Raw genomic sequence first — 24308 nt, forward strand, 5'->3', positions numbered from 1 at the left:
ACCAGCGAGGGAAGGCGGCACGTTCCAGGCCGAGCTGCCCTCCCGGCCGAGCAATAACTGCTCTATGTCACGAGTGAGAGCTTGTTTGCAGGCTGGGACTCCGGAGCTTCTCCGAGTCCCCGAAGGCTCGAGTCTTGCTCCTGCCTGGAGTCGTCTCCTCATACACCAACCTACTGCAGGGCGGAGGCGGCCAGCGCGGGAGCGGGCAGGCGACGGCTGGACCAGGGGCGCTCTCCGTGGGCGTTCCCGGGGCCGCGGGCGCTGTGCCAACGCCAGTCAGTGCCGGGTGTGTGGGAGGCGGGTTCTGCCCACGGCGCAGCCAATGGGGCCGCCGCAAACGGCCCCGCCCACCTCCCAGGACCTATCGGGGCCGCGCAGCCTTCCCGGCAAGGAGCGCAGCCAACGGGCCGCGCGGATCAGGCCCTGCCCTCGCGGGAGCCGTCGGGGCGGGGCCCGTCTGCGCGCGGGTGGGTCCCGGCGCTCCGACTAGGGTCGCGGACACTGAGACCGCCGGTACCGGGTGCAGGCGACGCAAGCATGGCGGCTCCGAAGGGTGACCAGGTGCTGATCGTGGGCAGGTAAAAGCCTCCCGGGGGCGCGACCGAAAGTGCCCGCGGCCGGACGCTGGCCCCGGAGCTCCGAGGCCGCGGGACCGCGGGACGAGGGAAGGCGCTGCTGGAAGCCCGGTGCCCGCGGCCACGGCCGTGCCGCCTGCCGTGCGTGCGGTGCCACGCGGCGGGGCCGCTGGCGAGCGCAGGAAGTGCTGGGCACACAGCCCGCTCGGAAAGCAGAGCCGCCACGGTTCCTGCGGGGTGTCGGGAACTACCCCCTGGGCGGCAGGGGAGGCTGAGAGCGCCAGTGGGGCACAGAGCGCGGCGCAGGGCCAGCGGCGTTGATGCAGCGCCGGGGGCGGCGGGGGGCTCAGTGCGCCGCTGCACCGAGTAATCTGGCGGGGGTCCTGGTCGGGAACGGGAGTTCGGGCCCCGGTCTGTGCGGAACGCCCCGTCCAGTGCCCTGCAGGTGTCAGCCCAACTGCTGCGTCGTCAGCCGGATTTTACTGCCTTGTGCCCACCCACCAACTCTGTTCGTGTTTTGGCTCCCAGCGCTGCCGGGGATCCGACCCGTGGGGTCCTGGATGCGCTTCAACCGTGGCGCCATCCCCAGGGCGCTCTACCGCCTTGTGTATCCGTTACTCATTTTGTGGGTCTCCCCAGTGCTGCTAAGGAGGTCCCGGAGCCACTACACCGAGAGATACTTGGTGCAGCGCGGGCCCTGTCTCCAGCAGCTCTGGGTAGAGGGTCAGGCTTACCCAGTCCCCCACCTGGGCATACTCCCGGCTACACCTGGCTACCGGAGCACGGCGTCTATCCCCCTGGAGTGCCGCGGTGGCGGGGCGGACCCTGGCACCTGCAGGGCCTCTTTCTCTAGGTGAGCTAGTGAGCTATCAGTTGACTGATTCTTTGCCTTTGACAGCGAGAAGCGCCTTCCTGGGGACTGGCTTTGTTTGGAACGAGAAAGATAGATACAGGAGAGACTGCTTTATGGGACCTTTCCTTAAGGAGTGCTGATGTCTGGAAGTAGAATCCTGCTTCAGGCTACTGTTCTGGCTCCTTCCTTTGGAAGAACTTCCTGTTGAGAAAGTTCCGACAAAGACCATGATTATCATGACTCAAGGCCCCCAGATATGTAAAATTCTAAGATCAGCATTTGACTTTGAAGAAAGTTGTTCTCCTGATGATTACTGGTTCTTAGCAACAAATACTCTCTGGTGTGCTCTCTGCACAGCTGTAAGCCTCCCTCACCCCGCGTTTTTTCCTCTTTTATTTCTGTCTCTTTTCTTAATCCTAGTCGCGCCCTGCTTCAGGCTTGTCCCTGGCGTGGCCCCTGACCCTTTATGGTGCCCTTCACCCTCCCATCAGTTTACAAGTGATCTGAGAAGATTTCCCCTGCATGTAGCCCATGGAAGGAAGAGGTTGGGCTGCTTTCTGCCAGTTTGCTTCCCCCTCCTCCCCCCAGCCATGTTGTCTTTGGTCCTTACAGTTACATGACTGCCTGGAGAAATAATCTGCAAAGTCCTTTGCATGTACTTTGTACCAACGTGGCGACTTGGCGGGCTCTGCTTGGGCAGAGTCCTGTCTTCCTGCATATCTGGAGCATGGTCCACTCACTACCCCTGCCAAGAGTCAGAGCTTTGCGTTCATTGTGCCCTTCTCTCCCTCAGGTCCCTGTGTCTGGGAGCTGTGACTGGGAGTCAGTTCATTTCAGGTTCCTTGAAGAAGGCACTCCTGGGATTTGGAAAGTGCTGGCAAACTCAGTCCCAAGGGAATTAACTTAGGGTAGAAATTTGTGTCAGTCCTATAAGCTTTGCATCTCTCGCACCTTCCAGGCACTCCCCTTCCTCCTTCTCTCCTCTCCCCTCCCCTTCATCCTTCCTCTTCACTCCCTTTTTCTCCCCTCTTCTACCTCTCCCTTTCCCTCCCTCACTTCCATGCCTTCCTCTTCCTCTCTTCCTCTCCCCAGCCCCGTCTCCCTCCTCTCCTCACTTCCCCCCTCTCCACTCCCCCCATGGGACCCATAGATGATTTAATTTAATTAATAAATAAATAATTTTTTTTTTTTTGCTTTTTGGGTCACACCCAGCGATATACAGGGGTTACTCCTGGCTCATGCAGTCAGGAATTACTCCTGGTGGTGCTGGGAATCGAACCCTGGTCAGCCGTGTGCAAGGTAAATGCCCTACCCACTGTGCTATCGCTTCAGCCCCCCCATAGATGATTTTAGGGAACATTCATTTTAAGTAATAGGAAATGTAAGTGTTTTGGCTAAAATTTGGTAGTGCTCTTGAATTTCAGCAGACTGTAATCATTTCTGTTTCAGAAACACATTGGCACCTTGTTTTTCAAAAGCGAGCTCCCTCATAAAAGTACTTGCTGGAAACAGGCTCTCTTTAACCCTTTCACAGCCATCTTTTCAGAAAGGCTTTTCCACTTAGCTTTTCAGGGCAGGTTGCTTCACAGTGGTGGTCTTGTGACAGTAAGAGTGAATTTTATTTTTCTGGTTGTAGGTTGTTGAAGAAAGCTTTTTCAGTTTTTATTTAGGTACCATGATTTACAGATCCTGTTGCTAATAGGGTCTCAGGCATAGTGTTCCAGCTCCAGCTTCACCACTGATGCTAGGGGACCCTCCCCTCTCCCCTCCCCAAAATGACATTATTTTTCTTCCCAATCCCTACACCCTCTTGGCAGACTCATTGAAATTAAAAATATATATATGTACATATATATATATAAAATTTGGGTAGCTTGCTTGCAATAGTATTGATACTTTTACAGTTTGTACACAGTTATCTCAACTCTATCAGTGAAGTGCCCAGGACCTTGGACCAGTGTCCTTATGTGGCTGCCAGTTCATCATCATCTCCTCATCTTACCCTCTGCTCTTTACTTGGCACCCTCTGTTCTGTGGTGCAAAGCCAAGGGTTGGCCATCATTGATAGTCATCATTTGATGGCCATCATTTCCATACCCCTGCCTGCTTCTCTAAAAGTCACAAGTGAGTGCAACTTTTTCTTCACATGATACCTTCTAGATCTGCCCATGTTGCAGCAAATGGCATGATTTCATCTTTTTTCATGACTGTGCGGCTTTCCATTGTGTATATACACAGTGCCTCTAGTCATTGATCAAGATTGTTTTTTTTTTTTTAGGTTTTATTTTTTTAAACATTGTGGTGTTTTTTTTTCTTTTTGGGTCACACCCAGCGATGCTCAGGGGTTACTCCTGGCTCTGCACTCAGGAATTACTCCTAGCAGTGCTGGGGCAGCCATAGGAATGCTGGGGATTGAACCAGGTCGGCTGCGTGCAAGGCAAATGCCCTACCCGCTGTACTATCACTTTAGCCCCTAAAGATTGTGTTTTTGAAGGAGATCTTGTGACTAGGACTGCAGGAACATGAAGAGAAGGAAAATCTATAAAAATCTGCAACTTTGAAATAGGGGAGTGACCTGAAATTCATATGGAACAATAAGCCCCCACGAATAGCTAAAGCAATTCTTGGGGTAAAAAAAATGGGAGGCATCACCTTTCCCAAACTCAAACTGTACTGCAAAGTGGTAATAATTAAAACAGCATGGTATTGAAATAAAGACAGATCTGCAGAAAAGAGTTGAATATCCTGACACATACCCTCAAATTTATGATCATTTAATCTTTGATAAAGGATCAGGAAATATGAAGTGGAGCAAGGAAAGTTTCTTTAACAAACGGTGCTAACAAAACTGGACAGCTACATGCAAAAAAAAACCGGGCTCAGGGGGCTGGAGTAATAGCACAGCGGGTAGAGCATTTGCCTTGCACATGGCTGACCTGGGTTTGATTCCCAGCATCCCATATGGTCTCCTGAGCACCACCAAGAGTGATTCCTGTGTGTATGAGCCAGGAGTAACCCCTGTGCATCGCCAGGTGTGACCCCAAAAGAAAACAAAACAAAACAAAATAAAACCGGGCTCAGATCTCTAACACCATGTACAAAAGTCAGATCAAAATGGATTAAAGACCTCAACATCAGGCCAAAATCCGTCAGGTACATTGAAGAAAAGGTCAGCAAAACCCTCCATGACATTGAAGCTAATGGTATCATCAAAGATGAAATGCCACTGACCAAGTAAGTGGAAGCAAAAATAAACAAATAGGACTATTTTAAAGTAAGAAGCTTCTGCACCTCAAAAGATACAGTGACCAGAAAACAAAGAATGGGAAAGGATAATTCACCCAATACCCTTCTGATATAGGGTTAATATCAAAGATATAGAAGGCACTGACTGAACTCTACAAGAAAAAATATCCAATCCCATCAGAAAATCGGGTAATGAAATGAACAGAAACTTTCACAAAGAAGAAACTTGAATTGCCAAAAGGCACATGAAAAAATGTTCTTTGTCACTAATCATCAGGGAGATGCAGATCAGAACAACAATGAGATAGCATCCCACACCACACAGACTGGCCCACATCCAAAATAACAAGAGCAACCAGTGTTGGCACGGATGTGGGGAGAAAGGGACTCTCCTTCACTGCTGGTGTGAATGGGTGTTGGAACACTGTATGACGGAAATCCAATCATGAACAGCTTTGTAAGGGTCTGTCTCATAGTGATTCAATAAAAAAATTTTTAGAAAATAGGGGAGTGAAAAATTGTATCTGATGTAGGGCCTTCATGCCTCTTTCCTGCGAGTCTCATGTCTAGGAGAACTTCCTTTCCCTAACCCTGGTTCTAACTGCAGTGTGGATTCCGTAGGCAGATGCTTCATGCTTCATTCACATGTGTGTGCTCACCCAAATGCTAGGTCTGGAGCCGGTTTTAGAATACGCGTCTGTCTGGGGGAACTTCTGCAGTGTGGTCATGTTTGGAGCTTGTCCTGTGGTCTCTTCCCCATTTCTCCTGCCAAGCAGCTTTATTTTTAAAATTTGTACATGTGTCTCTTAGGTTGAGGAAGTTCTCAGCTTTTATTTCTTTTATTTCTTTATTTTTTTGCTTTTTGGGTCACATTCAGGAATTACCTCTGGCAGTGCTCAGGGGACCATATTGGATGCTGGGAATTGAACCCGATTTGGCCACGTGCAAAGCAAATGCCCTAACCCACTGTGCTATCACTCCAGTCCCTCAGCTTTTATTTCTTCCATCAATAATTCTTTCATTTTCCTTCTTTCTTCTGAAATTTCTGATTGTTCCTGTTGCTGTTGGTTCATAAAAATCTTTGACTTTCTTTATTTTTTTCCACTTTGAAATCACTTATCTCTCTTTTTTATGCATGATCAGACACACAGCTTTATGACTAGACTTAGGATTTTCCCCTTCCAGAAAATGTTCTGCCTCTGGAACCTTTTCTTTAGAGTAAAAACCATATACTTATTGACTATATATCCACCACTCCTAGTCCTATTAGAAAAACATCTGGGTTTTTATATCAGTTTGCATTAAAAGAAAAGCTAATGTTTAGTATGAAGAGCTTATGAAGATTCAGTGTTATGTCAAGTCCCTGAAACATACCTTCTTTTTTTGTTTTGAATTTTATTTTGAGATGATTATGTACAGTTTTTTTTTATAAGAAACTGAGACATGATTTTTGGAGGAAAGTAGGATTTTCCTGTTAAATTTTGTCTGAAAATACAGATACAGACGTATACACAGGGACACAGAGCAAACCAATATTCAGACATGGGGGCCATGTTGACTTGAAGCATCTTTTTTTGGCATTGTCTTGAAAATTTGGCATGTATTATAACCGTTGAGCATTATGTGCCCCTGCCATGCAGGCACATTTGAGAAAGGCAATTTATTTTTAAAGACAAGCTGGATTGGAGGAGAAGCTTTACTTAGTGATGCAACCTGTTGGGTTTTTTGTTTGTTTGTTTTTGGGCTACACCCAGCAATGCTCAGGGGTTACTCCTGGCTTTTTAGTCAGGAATCACTCCTGGCAGTACTCGGGGGATCATATGGGATGTCTGGCATTGACCCAGGTTGGTCATGTGCAAGGCAAATGCCCTAGCCCCTGTGCTATCTCCCTGGCCCCATGTTGGATTCTTTATGGAAGGTCTTTCCTGCATGTCAGTGACAGTACTTTGGATTTAGAGAGCAGCTTTCCCCTTTTACTTTTGTCAGCTTGCCCACCCTTCCTTGTACTATTGTCTGCCTCCTGTACTTCCTGTCCCTTCTGCAAAGGAGCTGTCAGTGTCCTTTTGTGTGGATACTGGATATAAGGTGAGGGGACAGAAGGATCCAATAGAATGTCTGCTTTAAAGGCACAGAGTATTGCTTATCTTCACAGGAGTCAGTGAGTTTGGCAGGGTCTGGCCGGCCTCTGATCAGCTTGGGGGAGAAGTCTCTGTTTGCATAAATGTAATGACTCATTTTGTTGGATAGTGGCTTCTTCTCCTCTTTATTTATTTATTTGTTTATTTAATTAATTATTTATGTGTGGTCTTGAGGATCAAACCCAGGGTCTTACATATATAAGGCATGTGCTCTACCACCAAGTCACATCCCTGGTCCATGTTTCTGAAACCAGAAAGTGGAAAGTAAAAAAATTCTTTTCAAAAAGTACACAAAACATCATATATATATAGCAAAGTGCAGAAGTTACCCAATTTAGTTCTGTAATTAACCCAGAGATGAATGCCATTGCAACTTCCGCTGTGCCTTTTATAGAAGACCATTTAGAATGCCTTGCAGAGCTGGGCTAGTGGACATGAACTTCATTAATTGTTGTTTGAGTGATAGCCTAGTTTGATAAAATATTCTTTTTTGGATGAACATTTTATCCAGCATGCTGGCCTCTAGAATGTCATTTATGACATATTTCTTGTATCTTACCACCCTCAAGATACAATCTCTATCTTTGATGCTTGCTATTTTAATTAGTGTGACCTAGTGTTCTGTTTGTTTGTTTGTTTGCATTTTTTAGGGTGGGGGGAACTTTTTGAGCTTGAATCTGGGTCCTCAGATTGGCAAAGTTTTTGACAATTATTTCCTCTAACCTCTACCAACCCTTTTTCTTTTTTCTCTTCCTGAGCGCCTATAGGATATGGACATTATTTCTCTTGAATTGATCCATAGATCTCTAATGCATTGAAAAACCTGCTTTTTCTCTGTGTCCCCCTTTTCCAGCCCTCTCCTGCCCCCCATTGTTACAGGCCATTTGAATCAGGCACTCTCATTTCCACCTTGGCTTCTGTCATAGTGTTTGGTTTTCTTTTCACCTGCTCTAGTCTTCAGTTTGGTGACTTCTGATTAAAATTTTCTCATACTTAGTTTCCTTATTGGGGCTATCATACTGCTTGTTCAGTTCAGTGAATATCCTTACCCACGTTCCTTTGAAGAGCTTGCCAGATCATGTAGAGCTCTATCGCGTGCTTTCGTTTTGTGTCTTGCCTGAGCTTTTGTCTTCCTCCATTAGTAAAGGTAAAAATTTCTCCATGATGCAGTGTGCTGGCTGAGTCCTGTTTTTTGTTTCTTTTTTTTTTTTTTTGCTTTTCGGGTCACACCCAGTGATGCACAGCGGTTACTCCTGACTCTGTACTTAGGGATTATTCCTGGCTGTTCTGGGGAACTGGGAGTCAAACCCGGGTCAGCCATGTGCAAGACAAACGCCTTATCCGCTGTGCTATCACTCCAGCCCCTGAGGTCTGGTTTTGGGTATGCCTAGGCAGCAGTGTATGGAGCCTGTTTGCAAATTTTATGCAAATGCTGTTGCTCTGAACCATTGCTGGGGATTTTCATCAACAAGCTTACTCCTGGGTCAGGTGAAAGCAGTAGACAGAGAGACCATGTTGTCCCATGTGTTTGCAATTGCTCGTGCCTGGAGCTCAGGAGTGCACAGGCCTGGTGTCCACCTGTGTGCATCCATCTACCTGCCTGGCTCAGGAAAACTAGCGAACACCCACAACCTGATCCTGACTGCCTCTTGCCAAATGCTGACCTGCCAGTGCAAGACTGTCAGATGTGACCTGAGAGGGAGCAGAGCACAGCATGCCCACTGTGTTTCTGAGCTTGGCTTTTGTTTGATGGCAGGGCCTGCCCTTCAGTGGTTAGCTTCATGCTTCAGTCGATTCAGAGTGCCCTGACATCTTGCTGGGCATCCATGCCCATGTCCTGATCTTGGACTCAGCAGTAGGGCGTTGATTGACTTGCCTCCCCCTGAGTCTGGGCAGTGCTCAGGCCTGCCCTTTCTCTGCACTCCTCATGTCCTCCAGGGGTGGATTCACTGCACTCCTGAGTTGTGTTTCTGCGGTTGTTCATACTCCATAGTGAATCTCTTGGCTCTACTTCCTGTGGGGAAGTAGTCAGTAGTCAGTGTTTCATTCTACATTTTCATATCCTTCCCCCTGTGGAACTATAAAGGAGTCTGGGGGCTTTTCCACTTTGCTCCGTTCCCACCTTCTCAGCCACACCATCTGCATGTGTTCTGCAGCTCTGGTGATTATTGGAGGCAGTTTTGCTGCCATGCACGTGGCTGCAGTGCAGGCTGAGCTCAGCGGTGCTGCTGGGGTCATGGAAAGTGGCTGTTGGGCCTAGATGGCTGAGCTGAAGTGGTGGTGCGAGACACGTGGGAGGGTGCTGGGGTTGCACTCTTGGCCTGAGGCTTGCAGTGTAGGCAGTTCTAAACCACTGAGCCAGAAAAGAATCCCCCAAAAGTTTACTTATTGGAGGACGCGAGTTATGTGTCCGATAAAATATTTCATGTCCTGAATTTTGCTTGATGTGTCCTGAACAGCTATTTAACTTGCAACTTTGTTCCAGTGTCCTGAACTGGTCATTAGGGCTAGAGACTCATTTTTCTTAATGCTGGGCAGACTTCCTCCTTATCTTTCTACCAGAATTACTCCCATCACAGTCTCATCCTCCTTTTTCTGATGAACTTAAGTCAATTCTCACTTGTTGTCTGTTGATTGATTGACCCCATAGGTTGGGTTTTTCTTCCACCCTGCTCACAGCTCCTTTTTGGTGTTTGAGTGACACCTGGTGTTGCTCAGGTGTTAATTCTGGCTCCGCACTCAGGAATTACTCAGGGAACCATATGGGGTTCTGGGGATTGAACCCTGTTCGACTGTTGCCCTACTCGGTTTTTTGTTTTGTTTTTTTTTTACAAAAAAGAACTCCTTTTTGTCTCCATAACTTTATCAAAGTTGGAGTGTCCCAGAGCTCGATCTTGTGACTTTCTTAGTAGATGCTTTCTTTGTAGTCTCAGTACTATCAGTTTAATGCTGTCACTGCATCACTGTCGTCCCGTTGCTCATCGATTTACTTGAGTGGGTGCCAGTTATGTCTCCATTTGTCCCTGTTGCATTCAGGGTCAGGGGAATGAGGCCCATTATTGTTACTGTTTTTGGCATATCGAATATGCCATGGGTAGCTTGCCAGGCTCTGCCATGCGAGATTCTGCATCACTCTTCCAGGAGCTTAATACTACCAGTATTAAATACCAAACTGATACCCTCAGCCCAGACTGTGCCTCCAGAACTTAAGACATAAGCAGTTCTTGAATAACTGTTCTGATTAGACATCTCAAATTTAAAGCAGACTTTTGAATACGCATACTTTTCTCCCTAAGTCTATCCATCTAGAGTCTTCTCCCTTAGAATTAATGGCCTCTCTAGTCTTCCTATTTCTGTTCCAACACTTAGACACTTGGATCTATCCACATTTCTGTTTTCTCTCCTTCCTCCCTCCCTCCCTCCCTCCCTCCCTCCCTCCCTCCCTCCCTCCCTTCCTTCCTTCCTTCCTTCCTTCCTTCCTTCCTTCCTTCCTTCCTTCCTTCCTTCCTTCCTTCCTTCCTTCCTTCCTTCCTCCCTCCCTCCCTCCCTCCCTCCCTTCTTTCCTTCCTCCCTCCCTCCCTACCCTTTCTTTCTTTCTTTCTTTCTTTCTTTCTTTCTTTCTTTCTTTCTTTCTTTCTTTCTTTCTTTCTTTCTTTCTTTCTTTCTTTCTTTCTTTCTTTCTTTCTTTCTTTCTTTCTTTCTTTCTTTCTTCCTGTTGGTGCTCAGAGATTACTCCTGACTCTGCACTCAGAAATCACTTCAGGCGGGCTTGGGGAAACATGAAATGTGGGGGTTCAATCTGGGTTGGCCTAAGCAAGGCAGGCGCCCTCCCTGCTGTGCATCTCTCTAGCCCATGCACTTCTGTTTCCATCCCTGGAGGCTATGCTCTGGCAATCCTGTGCCTGTAGGGCTCACCTGCCGTGTCCTCACGCATCTGCTTCCATCAGTCTCACCTGCTTCATGTCCTATGGTGACACACGAGTCTCTCACTCTTGTTTGTCACCTGTCCTTGGTGTTGCCAGGCAGCAGGGGTGTTCCTTTTAACTCTGATATCAGATCACATCTTTCCCTTGAAATCTGTTAGTTGCTCATGTCACTCTGCAAATCCAAAATCCCTAATGCCTCTAAGCGGATCCCTGCCTGCCCAGGCTGAACAGGGTCCCTGTCTTCTGCCTTCCACTCCAGCCTTGCTTGTCTGTGAGACTCTCAGCTCTGCCTTGAGCACCTGGTTCACTCTGCCCAGAATCCTGCTGGTCTGTTCCCGCACCTCTTCAGATCATCTCAGTGACCAAGTCCCTGTCGATACTCACACCCTGTTCTGGCGCCCAGCCTATGCTCCTGCTAGTTGCCCCTCTTCTGGACTCTCCTCCTCTAGCACCTTGTCCTTCTAGATGTGCAATCTGACCTGCCCCCAATGTTCCCCAGCACAGGAAGTGTAGTTTTGTCAGGGCCAAGAACATGCGATGGTCGACACTCTGAATACAATACAGCGATAGTGGCTTCCATGCTGACACAGGGCAGGGGCTTATTGTCATTGTTAAAGGCAAATATTAAAGACCATCTCAGGTCTCTGTATTTTATTTCAGAAATACAAAGGTGAGAGTTCCTAGTGCACAGATCTTATTTTATTCAACAGGCAAACAAAAACAGGTTCATTTAAAACAAGGTCATACTGCTGATAGCTTGGCTTTAAAAAAATTGCTGTATAAAGTCACTGTTATTTATTTTTGTGGGTATGCAGAGGGTGGGGGGGCTGGTGTGAGGTGCCACACGCACCCCTTAGAGCTTACTCCTGACTCTGTGCTCATGGATCACTCCTGGCAGGCTTGGGGACCATCTGGGGTGCTGGGGATCAAACCCGGACCTGCCATGTGTAAGGCAAGTCCCTTTCCTGCTGCACTATGCCCTGGGCCCTAAATTCATTGTGTTTTATTCATGAACTTTGATATCTCTGATTATGGATCAAACGTCACAAAATAGTGAAAAGGAAATTATGTGATCTTACTAGCTCCAGAAAGTATTATGGAAATATCCATCACTTGCTTCTCCCTCCAGCAGTCTATGCACCCAGGCATAAGGTGAATCCATAGGTTAAGAGTTAGTCTAAGGCTGAAAACTCATGAGAAAAAGGACCTTAGGTGGGCCAAGGTTGCAATTGGAAGGATGTTCATAGTACATTTTCCTCTAGGTAAACAAGAGCAGGTTCTATTGTTTTCTGGTTGGGTAAGCTGGTCAGAATTAGCCTTTTGCAGGTTGTTAAATTGTTAACTGTTTTGTAGGCTGCTCATCAATATATATTAAAAAATACACATAATATAATGTAATACAATAATATAAAGTGTGTATCTCAGTGATGATAAGTACATTCACATTGGTGTGCACCCAATGTCCAGACTCTACTCATCTTGCAAATCTGAAACCACACTCAGTGGATGAATAACTCCCCTTTCCTTCCTCACCCAGCCCCGGCCTTTTGTCCCCATGACTTAGAATAATTGTCTTAGTAAATGTGGGGCCACACTGTATTTATCCTTTTGTAACTGATGTTTCACCGTTTACTGCCTCAAGGTCTAGCATCACTGTACTATGTGCCAGGATTTCTTTCCATCGAAGTCTGAATATTTAGCGCGTGAGTTTTTCCAAACATGAGATGGTTCCTTTGTCTGAGCATGTTTCAGGCCACCAATTTCTGTTGACTTGCCCTTTCTCCTCGGGATCCTCTCCACTGAGTTTCTTCTGCTGTCTTCATTGTAGGGCCTTGACAGTTGGCCAGCTATGTGTAGAGTGTCTGGTGTTGGCCTCTGTGTGGTGGTTTGCTTATTAGGATATTGAAGTGATGGATGTTTAAGGGGGGTCACAGAGGTAAAGGGCCCTTTTCATTGCTTCAGATGCCTATTCTGTCTGCGTGTTGATCACTGTTGGTACTGGTGGTACTCACCCCAGTTACCCCCCCTTCCCATACTGTCCTCTTGGAAAGGGTATCACTCTGCTTCATTCCACCTCAGGGAATGGGAGGTATGTGGTAACTCCTTGAGGGCAGAGTATCTGCATAACTTATTTGGAATTCTACACAAAAGATTTCCTTTTTTCCTCATTTATTTATTCAGTATTGTTACTTTATTTTTGTTTTTCTCTTCATTGTTTCAGATTTTTTTGACCACTGGGAATGGTTCAGTTCTCTCCTCTACTTCTATTTCTCTGGTTTTCGGGCTACAGTGGGCAGTAGGTGGGGGCGACTCCTGGCGCTGCTTAGGAGACCAGGTGGTCAGAGGTCAGACCGGGCAAAGGACGCGCCCATAAGTCCCTAGATTTAGGGTCTAAGTAGCCCTTCACTTTTTAGCCTGTTGCATAACTCCTTTTGAATTCTTCCAACAAATCTGAAAGAGTGGGCCTGGTTGTGGGAAGGGCTGAAAGAATCAGACACCTGAATTCATCCCATGGGTCTGAATGCCTATGCTCTGAGTCCTTTTTCACTTTGCATAAAATGGAAGTAACCACACCTGCCTTGTAGGTTCTGAAGATCAAGACATAAAATGTTTAATGTCGCCTGCATCTAATCCATTCCCAAAGGTGGTAGCAATGGTTCATTTTTGAGGAATTTAGGAAATATACCTGACACATGGGTTCCCGTAGACCTTCCACCCCAGAATACTTGGCCACCTCCCACTGCCGTTTTCTGTCTCAATGTGAGAAGGTGGCGCTTCACGTAGAATGTTAATACTGGCACCGGGTTGAGAATTCACATGCCACATGGAAACGTGAAGTTTTAGATACAGCTGTTAGAAGTATAATTTCAAGATAATATTTTAAGTATTTTAAGATGCAGTGCTGTATAATTTTAGATGCTTTATTCTGGTTAGGGATGAAAACCTGATTATGCTACATGGAAACTTAAAAAATTATTTTTCTCCCTTTAGTGGACTCATTGGGCGCAGCTGGGCTATGCTGTTTGCCAGCGGAGGCCTCCAGGTGAAACTCTATGATATTGAGCAACAGCAGATTGCAAGTGCCCTGGAAAACGTCAGGTAAATCATGGCGCTTTCAGGGAGGGTCTGGGAGGAGCTCACTTGATTCCAGTTGGTCTTATTTATCATTTTCTCAAGACTCTTAGTGTCTGTGATTTCATTCTTTCATTTGGGAATGTGATAGTGCCTTTGAACTGGTAAGTATAAAATATGCAAAGGTTTAATTCACAGTGGAGACATGAGTGAAGGCTCAGACAGGGCCTTTCACTGTGAGGAAGGACCCTGGGGGCTTTGTGCTGAGGAATCAGACTGAGGCACACACCTGAATAAATTGTGAACATCGGGCTGGAGTGATAGCACAGTGGGTAGGGCGTTTGCCTTACATGCGGCCAACTTGGGTTTGATTCCCAGCATCCCTTATGGTCCCCCAGCACCACCAGGAGTAATTCCTGAGTGCAGAGCCAGGAGTAACTCCTGTGCACTGCTGAGTGTGACCCAAAAAGCAAAAAAAAAAAAAAAATTTTGAACATCTTCTCTGTATCTCACCTGACTGAACGTCTGGGTTTCCTACCTTCCATCAGGGTTTGATAGGCTGTTGTCAGCAAGTGCTAGCAACATCCATGTTACCTTTTAGAAGCATACAGTGAAGTCTCAGGACAGACCTTGTTCTGAGTTACTGATCAGACAGTGACTATTAGGCCTTGTATGAACTGGTGACTTATGGTTACAGGTGTGAGAGGAATGCACTGATAAGGTGTTGTGTGCTGAGTATGTGGAGGGATGAATTTTTAGAATTAATTATGTGAGGCAGAAGGAAAATAAGTGCCAGAGGAAAAATGCCAAGAATGAGGGTAATCAAAGTTCGAAGAGCCAAAGGAATGCAATATGCTGGGGTATAAAAGTGCCCTGATAAACAGCACGTTTGCCAAAGGTAGCTTATCTCTGAACTCAGGTTTGACCCCTGAGACATAGAAATAGTTTCATTTAGGTTATCATTATCTTTTTCTGGGGGAATACTAGAAGTAGCAAATATCTTTTAATTGTCTTTACCTAAAAATAGTTTTTCATACATAATTTTATACCTACACAATTATGGTTTAGTTTTACATGCTATTGTACTTTATATTGCAATCCCTTTTCATCTTTATATCACAGATAAGTGAGATCATTCAATATTTTCACTTTTCTAATTTATTTTACTTAACATGATGTCCTCCAGTTCCATCCACATTGTGGTGAGTTGCATGATTTCATTGTTTCTTGCAGCTACATGGTATTCCATTTGGTACATGTACCGCATCTTCCTGATCTGCTGTCCATCACTGGGCACCTGGCTTGATTTAATTTCCTAAATATTGTGCTAAATCCTGCAAGAAATAGTGTTGTGCAATATATCCTTTGGAATAAAATGTTTTTGTGTCCTGGTGGTAGCTACCTAGAATTGGAATTGCTGGGTTGTTTTCTTACTTTTCTGAGATCTCTGTGCGGTTTTCCATAGAGATTGAACCAGACCACATTCCCATGGGCCGTGAATGAGAGTTATTTTTTACTACTTGCCGGCATACACAGACCTTTTCCAGGTTTTTTTTTTTTTTCTTCTGGTTTTTGGGTCTTAGGGCTTATTCCTGGCTCTGCACTCAGGGAAACTACTAGAGGGACTCAAGGGATCATTTGCAGTTCTGGGGACTGGACCTGGGCCAGCTGCTTATAAGGCAAGTACTTTGCCTGCTGCACTATCTCTCCAACCCTGCTTCCAGGGTTTTGGATATATACCGTTCCCACTGGTATGAGATGGTGTCTCATTGTCATCTTGATTTGGAGTTTTCAGATAATAAGTGATGATGAGCACTTTTTGTTTGCTTGTTGGCCATATGTCTGTCTTCTTCAGAGAAACATCTGTTAATATCCTCTTCCCACTTTTTATGTTTTTTTGATTTTTGTTGCTGATCTCTATGCAGGCTTTGTATATTTTGTATATCTTGTACATTAATCCTTTATCTGATGTGTTGAGGGAAAATATTTTTTCCCACTCAGTAAGGGACCTTTTATTTTTAGCCTCTGTTTCTTTTGCAAGCAGAAACTATTTAATGTGATAAGAATGTTATAAAATTAAACGCTTATTGGTGTTTCTGTTGGCTTTTCCAATGGACTCATATCACGGAAACCACCTCTAAGGTCCAAGACTTAGAGCGGTCTGCCTATGTAATGGATTTGCCTTCATCTTAAGACCTTTGATTCACTTTGAACGACACTTGTATAAGGTATAGGATAGGGATCCAGCTTCATTTTTTTTTGCTTGGCATTACCGACTTTTTCTAACACTATTTGTTGAAGAGGTTTTCTGCATTCTGTTTCATGTACCCAGCTTCTTCTATGTATCCAACTAATTGAAACTTAGTTGATATATCTGGGGATTTGTCTTTGAACTCTTTATTCTAATCCCTGGTCAGAATCTGTCCATAGTAAGCCTTAAATTATTCCAGTACCATGCTGTTTTGTGAATCAGTTTTTTTTCTCCCCACATTATTTAAATACAATGATTTACAAAATGGTTCATGATGATTTGTTACAGGCATTCAATATTCCAACCCCAACCCCACCACCATTGTCACCTTCCCTCCACCGTTGTTTCCATTTTCCCAACCATCCCTGAGGCCAGCCCCTGTGGCATGCCAACAATAATTTATTTTATATTGCTTGTTACTACTAAATGGCCAGTGGAATGATCCAAAAAATACTTCAGTAAAAGAAAATTTGTGAAAATTTTGTCTTTTCATGGGGACATTAAGTCCTTGTCTGAGGGTTTACTAAACTATTGTTGCTAGTTAAGCTTTCTGTTTTAATGTTTTTGTTAATTGAGTTTAGTTGGCTTCTTCGTTACATTCCCATCCAACCTGGGGTGCTCCCACTGGATTGTTAGTATTATGGTTTGGACATGTTGAGCCACCAGGAATGCAGCTGTGCACTTCAGAAAATCCAGAATATTTAACTGGACGGTGATCTTATATGGCGGCTGTGGTGGACTGTGGGTGTAGCTTCCGGGGCTCCAGAAGTATGGTATGAGTGGGAGCGGATGGGTCACCCACCCTCATTCTGAGAAGACCTGGAGTTTTCAGCCAAATAAACCTCCGCATATGTGAAATTTTGCACAGCTTGGCATCTCCGCAGAGCTCAGTCATGAGGTGGTGGAATCTGGTTGTGGGCAAGGTGGTGGCAAGGGGTTGTGAGTACAGCTGCTGAATCTTCAGAAAGGCAGGGACTTGGCCCACCCCCTTTCAAGGTCACTGGAGCATCTCAGCTGGGGACTCATATATATATGTGTATGTATGTATATGTATATATATATATATATCTCCAATAAATTTTTGCGGCTAGTCAAACTCCTTCTAGATTTAATCGTAAGTCTCTGAAGCTGCACCGATAGATGAGCTGACATGGTGGCGGTGGTAGGATGTGAATCTGAGAGTGTTTAAAAAGAATACAGTATAGAGCAGAGTAGCATTTAGAACTTATGCTGGTTTCCCATGTTGGGAGTGGTGACATAGAGAATAATAAATTATTTATCAATAGTGGGACAAGCCAGTAAGGGGAACAGAGTTGCAAAGAATTTTAAGGAATTCATGGTATTCCTAAATAAGTAAAATCACATCAACTTTGTTAAATTTATCCTTAATTTCCACAGGAAGGGATGTGCCTAAGTAAGATCAGTCCAACGCCCTATCCTGGAAATGGCGCTTGCGCAGATGCTGGGTCTCATGTTCCGCATCCTCTGTGTGATGCTGACCTTTCGGCTTGCCTCAGTTTTTTTTTTGCATTTTTTTGGGTCCCACTTAGTGGTGCTAGCACTCAGGCAGAGAGCTGAGCCCGTAACTCATTTGGTGTCTGTCGTGATTACTCACTGTGGAGTGAGAGTGACCAGAGAAGACAGGGAGAAAGGGGCCTGGCTGTATGCCAGTGAAGCTGATTGGGTAATACCCAAATTTGTAGTTCATACCATTTTCACACAAATAGTGTCATATAAGAAAGTCCACCAGCCGTTTAAGAAAAGTACCCTCATCCCTCAGCCCCTCTGGGAACAGGCAGTATCTGGATATTGACCAGGGATTCTGTGCTGCTTTTTCAATTTTATTGTCATTTCACCTTTTGTTTTTTAAGGTTGTTATGCCCCAGTTTGTCCTGACTTGCTGAGGTAGCTGGGATACAGAAGGGCAGTAGGGCATGAGGACCACCCTGGGTTGTGGGCCTCTGCCCATCCAACCAGCGATTCAAAAAACGAGTTTGCATTTACACCCTAAGATTACATTCAAAAGCAATAGAGGGTAATACAAAATTAACCGGGCTATACTGTCTGTAGTTTGAACTAAACTGTTCAAACTGTTTGAACTAAACTGGGCTATACTGTCTGTAGTTTGAACTAAACATTTTGCCACACATCCTGGTGAATACCAGAAAATGGGACCTGGTTGCAGCCATGCATTGAGTGGACAGTAGTTTCCAGCGCTCAGGGTTAGGATATGCATATCCTGTTGTTTAGCACAGAGCAGCATGGCCAGCACAGAGAAGCCATACATCCCAGCACTTGATGCTCCCAAACTTTCAGCCTTTAACTGGCCGAGTGGTATGTGAATGTTGTGTAATGAATTTAATCACATTAGTTTTAATCTCACTATGACAAATTGGCATATAATAAAGTCACTTCCAATTCCCTTGTAACCTTGGTGAAACTCTTAAGAATCCCAAAGTATTCTATGTTCTGTTGCTCTATGTATTTCAGGTTTTATTTAAAAAATATTTTTTTTGAGCTATTGTTGGCAGTGCTCAGGGTTTACTCCTGGCTATGCTCAGGGATCATATACAGTGCCAGGGATCAACCCCAGATTGGCTACATGCAGGGCAAATGCTTTATCCTCTGTACTATCTATCCAGCCCCAGTTTTGACCACTTTGAACCCTCCTTCAGGAATCAGGGAGCACATGGGAAAATTATATTTATTTTTATCTTACTTTTACAAAAGAATTAGATGCAAGTTTTCTTGTTATCTTACTATGTTGCTTAATTTAGAGCTAATAATCTTTAGTATTGCTGATACTTATTCTAAAATAAATAAGCGGTATGTATCCAGAGCAACTGTGCAGTGGGTAGGGCACTTGCCTTGCATGTGGCTCACCTGGGTTTGATCCTGGACACCTCATATGGTCCCCTGAGTCCTACCAGGAGTGATCCCTGAGATCAGAGTCAGGAGTAAGTCTTGAGCACTGGGCTGAGTGTGGTCCCCCTCAAACCCCCCCAACCCCCACAGTCCCAACCAAATAACAATAAATAAGCATCCATACAGTTATTCTTTTGTATATAATAAATTTTGGACTGGAGTGATAGCACAGCGGGTAGGGCATTTGCTTTGCACACAGCCGACTCGGGTTTGATTTCTCCATCCCTCTCAGAGGTGCTGCAAGCTACCGAAAGTATCCTACTTGCACGGCAGAGCCTGGCAAGCTACCTGTGGTGTATTCAATATGCCAAAAACAGTAACAACAAGTCTCACAATGGAGATATTACTGGTGCCTGCTCGAGCAAATCAATGAGCAACGGGACGAGATTGCTACAGTGCATAATAAATTTTGGCCCTGGAGGGCAAAACATGCCTACTTCTTTTCCAGAACAAAGGAAAAAACATTCTTAAATTGATTAAATTCTTTGAAATTTATTTTTTATTTAGTCACTATGAAATTATAAAGTTATTCATGATTGGTTTGAGGCACAGTGTTTCAAAACTGATTCCTTCATCAGTGTTAAATGGATTTTATGTGACTGTTAAAAAGGAAGCATAAATTGGAGTGGGTGGGGCTTGAAGTGCAGTGTCCTCCCACTGGCTGTCATGTGACATTGTCTCATTAGCTGATATGTTACTCAGCCAGCATGGCCCAGAGACTCTTTCCTGTTTGCAGTGCGACTTCACTCCTAGTGTGAGGTGCAAGATACACTTTTGTCTCCTGGTAGTTTCATTGCCAACTCTCTTGTTTCTTTCCAACTCTTTGAATTACTTTTGGTTTGGGACCATACTGGGGCTACTTAGGGTTTATTATTCCTGGCTGTCTTTAGGGACCTTTCCTGGAGATGCTCAGGAGACTGTAGGATGCCAGGCGTTGAATCTGAGTGAAGCGGCATGCAAGGCAGGTGCCTTACCTGCTGTAATATTTTTTCTGGCCCCACTCCAACCTCATTTAAGTGAGGTTTCTATATATTAATTTTCCTAGTGCCTGATTAGGCTTTTACTGTAAGCATTTTGGCATTTTGGGACCAGAAAAACTGAAATATTATTGCTATCAACAGCCACAGAAGCAAATATACTGAATTCAGAGTATCTAAGGTTTGAAGAGCACACTTCTTTTGAACAGCAATGGCCTTATTTTCATAACCCGTCTTTAAATTGGTTAACATAACTGTAGAACTGGTTGCACTGCCTTAGCAGGAAGTGGAGCTCTCAGCTCTCAGGTATCTTGTGACGCTTTTCACTGGATCCTGTGAGCAGATAGCTTCAGGGGGGTCTGTTTGTGTAGTAGTATATTTGCCCTGGTAGTTTGCTCTGGGTTTTGTGACTTAAGTAAAACAATCTGTTTCCCTTTCTTAAGCCTCAAGACTCTCAGATGTGCAGAGAGATCTAGTTAAGAGGATTGAGCGCAGGCCTCTTGTTCTTGTTTTCAATACCCTTTTTTCAGGTAGGAAAGATTTATTGCTGCTTTTGGTTCAACCCCATGATAGACACTAACTAGCACAGTTATTGTTTTATTTATTTATTTATGCATTTTAATTTTTACTGAATCACTGTGAGATAGTTACAAGCTTTCATGTTTGGGTTACAATCACACAATGATCAAACACCCATCCCTCCACCAGTGCACATTCCCCACCACCAGTATCCCGGGTATACCCCCCCTTTCCCACCCTCCCCCTGCCTCTAAGGCAGACAATATTCCCCATACTCTCTACTTTTGGGCATTATAGCTTGCAACACAGACACTGAGAGGTCATCATGTTTGGTCCATTATCTACTTTCGACATGCATCTCCTATCCCAACTGGTTCCTCTAGCCATCATTTTCTTAGTGATCCCTTCTCTATTCCATCTGCCTTCTCCCCTCCGCTCATGAAGCAGTCTTCCAGCTATGGGGCAATCCCCCTGACCCTTGTATCTACAGTCCTTGGGTGTCAGCCTCATGTGATGCTACCCTACACTCCACAAATGAGTGAAGTCCCTCTATGTCTGTCCCTCTCTTTCTGACTAATTTCACTTAGCATGATATTCTCCATGTTTATCCACTTATAAGCAAATTTCGTGACTTAATCTCTCCTAACAGCTGCATAGTATTCCATTGCGTAGATGTATCAAAGTTTCTTTAACCAGTCATCTGTTTTAGGGCACTCGGGTTGTTTCTAGGTTTTAGCTATTGTGAACAGTGCTGCAATGAATATATAGGTACAGATGTCATTTCTACTGTGCTCTTTTGCATCCTCGGGATATATTCCCAGAAGTGGTATTGCGGGATCATATGGAAGCTCAATAGAATTTTTTGTTAACTTTTTGTTCACTGTATTGTTTTTTCCAAAATTGAGTCTAGTGATTGAGGTTCTTGGATTTACAATTAAAAATTAGTGGTTTTCCAGACACATAATTTCGTACATATCCATCACCAGTGTACCTACCTCCCCCAAGACCCCAATTCCCCTCTCTTTTGCTCCATGCTCTACCAACTCAGTTGTGTGGATCAATTCTGTAGGTGTTGTTTTTGGTTCTTGGTTGCTCCCATGCTGTATGTCTTTAGTCCCACATACAAGGGAGGTCATTTTGTATTTGTTCCTTTCTTCTTGCATTGTCAAGAAATCTTAGCAAATTAAAAATATTTTATTATTAAAATTTTTTTAACTTAAAATTTTATTTTATACTTATGGTAAGAATGATATCTTACCTGTCATTAATCACTGTCACTGTTGTCCCGTTGTTCATTGATTTGCTCGAGTGGGCATCGGTAACGTCTCCATTGTGAGACTTGTTACTGTTTTTGGCATATCGAATACACCACGGGTATTGCCAGGCTCTGTTGTGCGGGCGAGATACTCTCGGTAGCTTGCCGGGTTCTATGAGAGGGACAGAGGAACCTACCATTAATAAAACTTTTAAAACAATTCTATGTTAATATATTTTGGGGTTTACATGGAATATGTAAATTTTTCTCATACTTTATAAAAGCACTATGCTTTACAAAGTTGTTCATGATGATTTGTTACAAGCATGCAATATTCCAACACCAAACCCATCACCTCCACCACTATCTCCAAATTTCCCAATCACCCCTTAATGCTGCCCTCATAGTAGACCCTCAATGATTTATTTTATGTTGCTTGTTATCAATAATTTGCTAACAGAATGATCAAAAAGTATTTTCTTAGAAGAAAGTTGGTGAAAATTATTGTATCTCACCATGAACCATTAAGTCCTTGTATAAGAGATTACTAAAATGTTACAGGTTAAGCCTTCTTTGTTTATGTTTTGTTAATTGAGATTGGTTGCCTTCTATGTTATGTCCCATATAATCTTGTTGTAGTGTTTGAGATGTGTGGCTGCAAATGCAGCTACGCTCTCCAAGAAGTCTGGAATTTGTAATGGGGTGATACAATAGGAGTTAACTTTTTAACTGTTTGGCAGCTTTGGGGTAGTTTATGACTGACTGCTGAGGCTTCTGAAAGTTCAGGGAGGTAGGGGGAGGTAGCCTATCCCAATTCTGTAAAAGCCTGGAGATTTCAGTCACAAGACCTGCATACCTGAATTTTTCAGCAGATTAATTTCAGGGTGAGTCTTGGTCCAGGGGCAATGGGGTCCGGCTGGGGGCATGGTGACGATTTTGGAGTGTGAATGCGTTTGTGTGCTGTAGCTCTTGTGGGTGGGCACTGGGCTGACCTGGCCCCCTCTGGAGTGCCCTGGATGACACCTGACATGTGCAGGTGTCTGGAATAAAATCTTCTGTGACTAGCTGATATCTTTTGAGATTTATTTATGAATCTCTGAGTTATGATTGGTAGCTGAGTTTTTATGGTGCTGCAGGAGGTTGTTTGTGGGTATGACTTCTGGGGATTCCTGTCTGTCTTGTTTCTTTCTTTTGAATGATATTTGGTCTGAAGTAAGTATAGGTGACTCTGCCTCCCCCACTCCCACCTTGCCACAGTTTGTATCATTGTTTTCCATTCTTCCACTCTGAGCCTGTATTTATGGCTCAAATTAAATTCCTGTAGAAAACGTAAAGTTGGGTTTTGTTTCCTGTCCACTCTACATTTTTAACGGCTACTTCATAAAAACATAAAAAAAAATGTGACCAGCCTGTTGTCTGGAGGTTTTTGTGAAGCCTCAGTTTTCTGTCTCAATGTGCAGTTGGAGTGACCCCCATGCACTCACAGAAATCCCGTTTGAGCCTCAGGATTAGGTTGCTGGCGGCCAGAGTCCACCTGGGGGATGAGGACAGCAGCCACATCATCTGAGCAGGTGACATTATGTAGTCAACTGCATGGACAGTTCTCTGCCTTGGGTGGGCTTCCCTGGTCTGTGCTTCTGTTTTAGGAGTTTTGTCATCACTTCAATCTGACCTCTATCCAGGTCTCTTCCCTTTTCTCCAAGGTCTTAGGGACAAGGAGGGAAACCTTCAGCAATTCCCTTGAGAGTTTATAATAGGTTGAATTTTAGGCTTCCAGAAAACACATGAGTGATGGAGTCACACAGTACTCTAGAAATGCAGCAGTAAAGGAGGGGTGCAGTGTCCGGTCTGCAGGGGAAGGAAGGGAGGAGTTCACATAAAATTACAGATAACACAGTAATGCTGCCCTGAAGTAGACTGTGGAATCTTTAAAAATGTTTGTTAACGAAATACCAGCATACAGGCAAATGTATGCAGGGTTTATAGCTCCTACCCACAACTCCTGCCCCAAGTGTCCCTGCACATAAGGCCCCATCCCCAGTCCAGAAATAGGGATTTTCAGTTTGGGGAATGTTTTTTTTTTTTTTTTGTCTTCTCGTTGAATTCTCATTCTTCATATGTTGGAGTACATTAAAGTTCTTTAGTTTCCTTCCTTTTGGGGCCTCACACCCGGCCCTGTTCAGGGCTTATTTCTGGCTCTGTGCTCAGGGATTACTCCTGGCAGTACTCGGGGTGCTGGGAATTGAACGTGGGTCTGCCACTTGAAAGACTAGTGCCCCTGCCCCTGTACTATCTTACTGGCCCCTAAAGTTCTTTCCTTTCCTTTTCTGTTGATCATTTCTCCATCTTTTATTCTCCTTCCTCAAGTTTTCCATAGACTTACCTTTTAATCCCTTTTATTAAAATGTTCATTTTAGCCACTACATATTATTTTTTTTGTTTCTCTCTTAGAATATCTTATTTTTTTACCTTTTGTGCCAAAATTTGTGGTTCTTTGGGTCACTCCTGGAGGTGCTCAGAAGACCATCTGGTGCCAGGGACTGAACCCGAGGACCCACATGCAAAGTTTGT

At 44.5% G+C, this 24308-nt stretch overlaps 1 protein-coding gene across 2 annotated transcripts in view; it reads left to right on the top strand.

The window, feature by feature from the left end:
- Positions 1-414: 414 nt before the first annotated feature.
- The window catches only part of CRYL1 (crystallin lambda 1), a 127131-nt gene continuing 103237 nt past the window's right edge, over positions 415-24308 (top strand). The window contains exons 1-2 of one of the 2 annotated variants that reach the window (XM_055140983.1): positions 415-578; positions 13730-13837. In XM_055140983.1, the coding sequence (XP_054996958.1) occupies positions 538-578; positions 13730-13837 (149 nt within the window). In that variant the 5' untranslated portion in view covers positions 415-537. The remainder of the gene's footprint in view (positions 579-13729; positions 13838-24308) is intronic. The other variant, XM_004604626.2, reaches the window with a different exon arrangement.

Source organism: Sorex araneus, chromosome 1 (genome assembly GCF_027595985.1).
Source record: "Sorex araneus isolate mSorAra2 chromosome 1, mSorAra2.pri, whole genome shotgun sequence".
Lineage (NCBI taxonomy): Eukaryota > Metazoa > Chordata > Mammalia > Eulipotyphla > Soricidae > Sorex > Sorex araneus.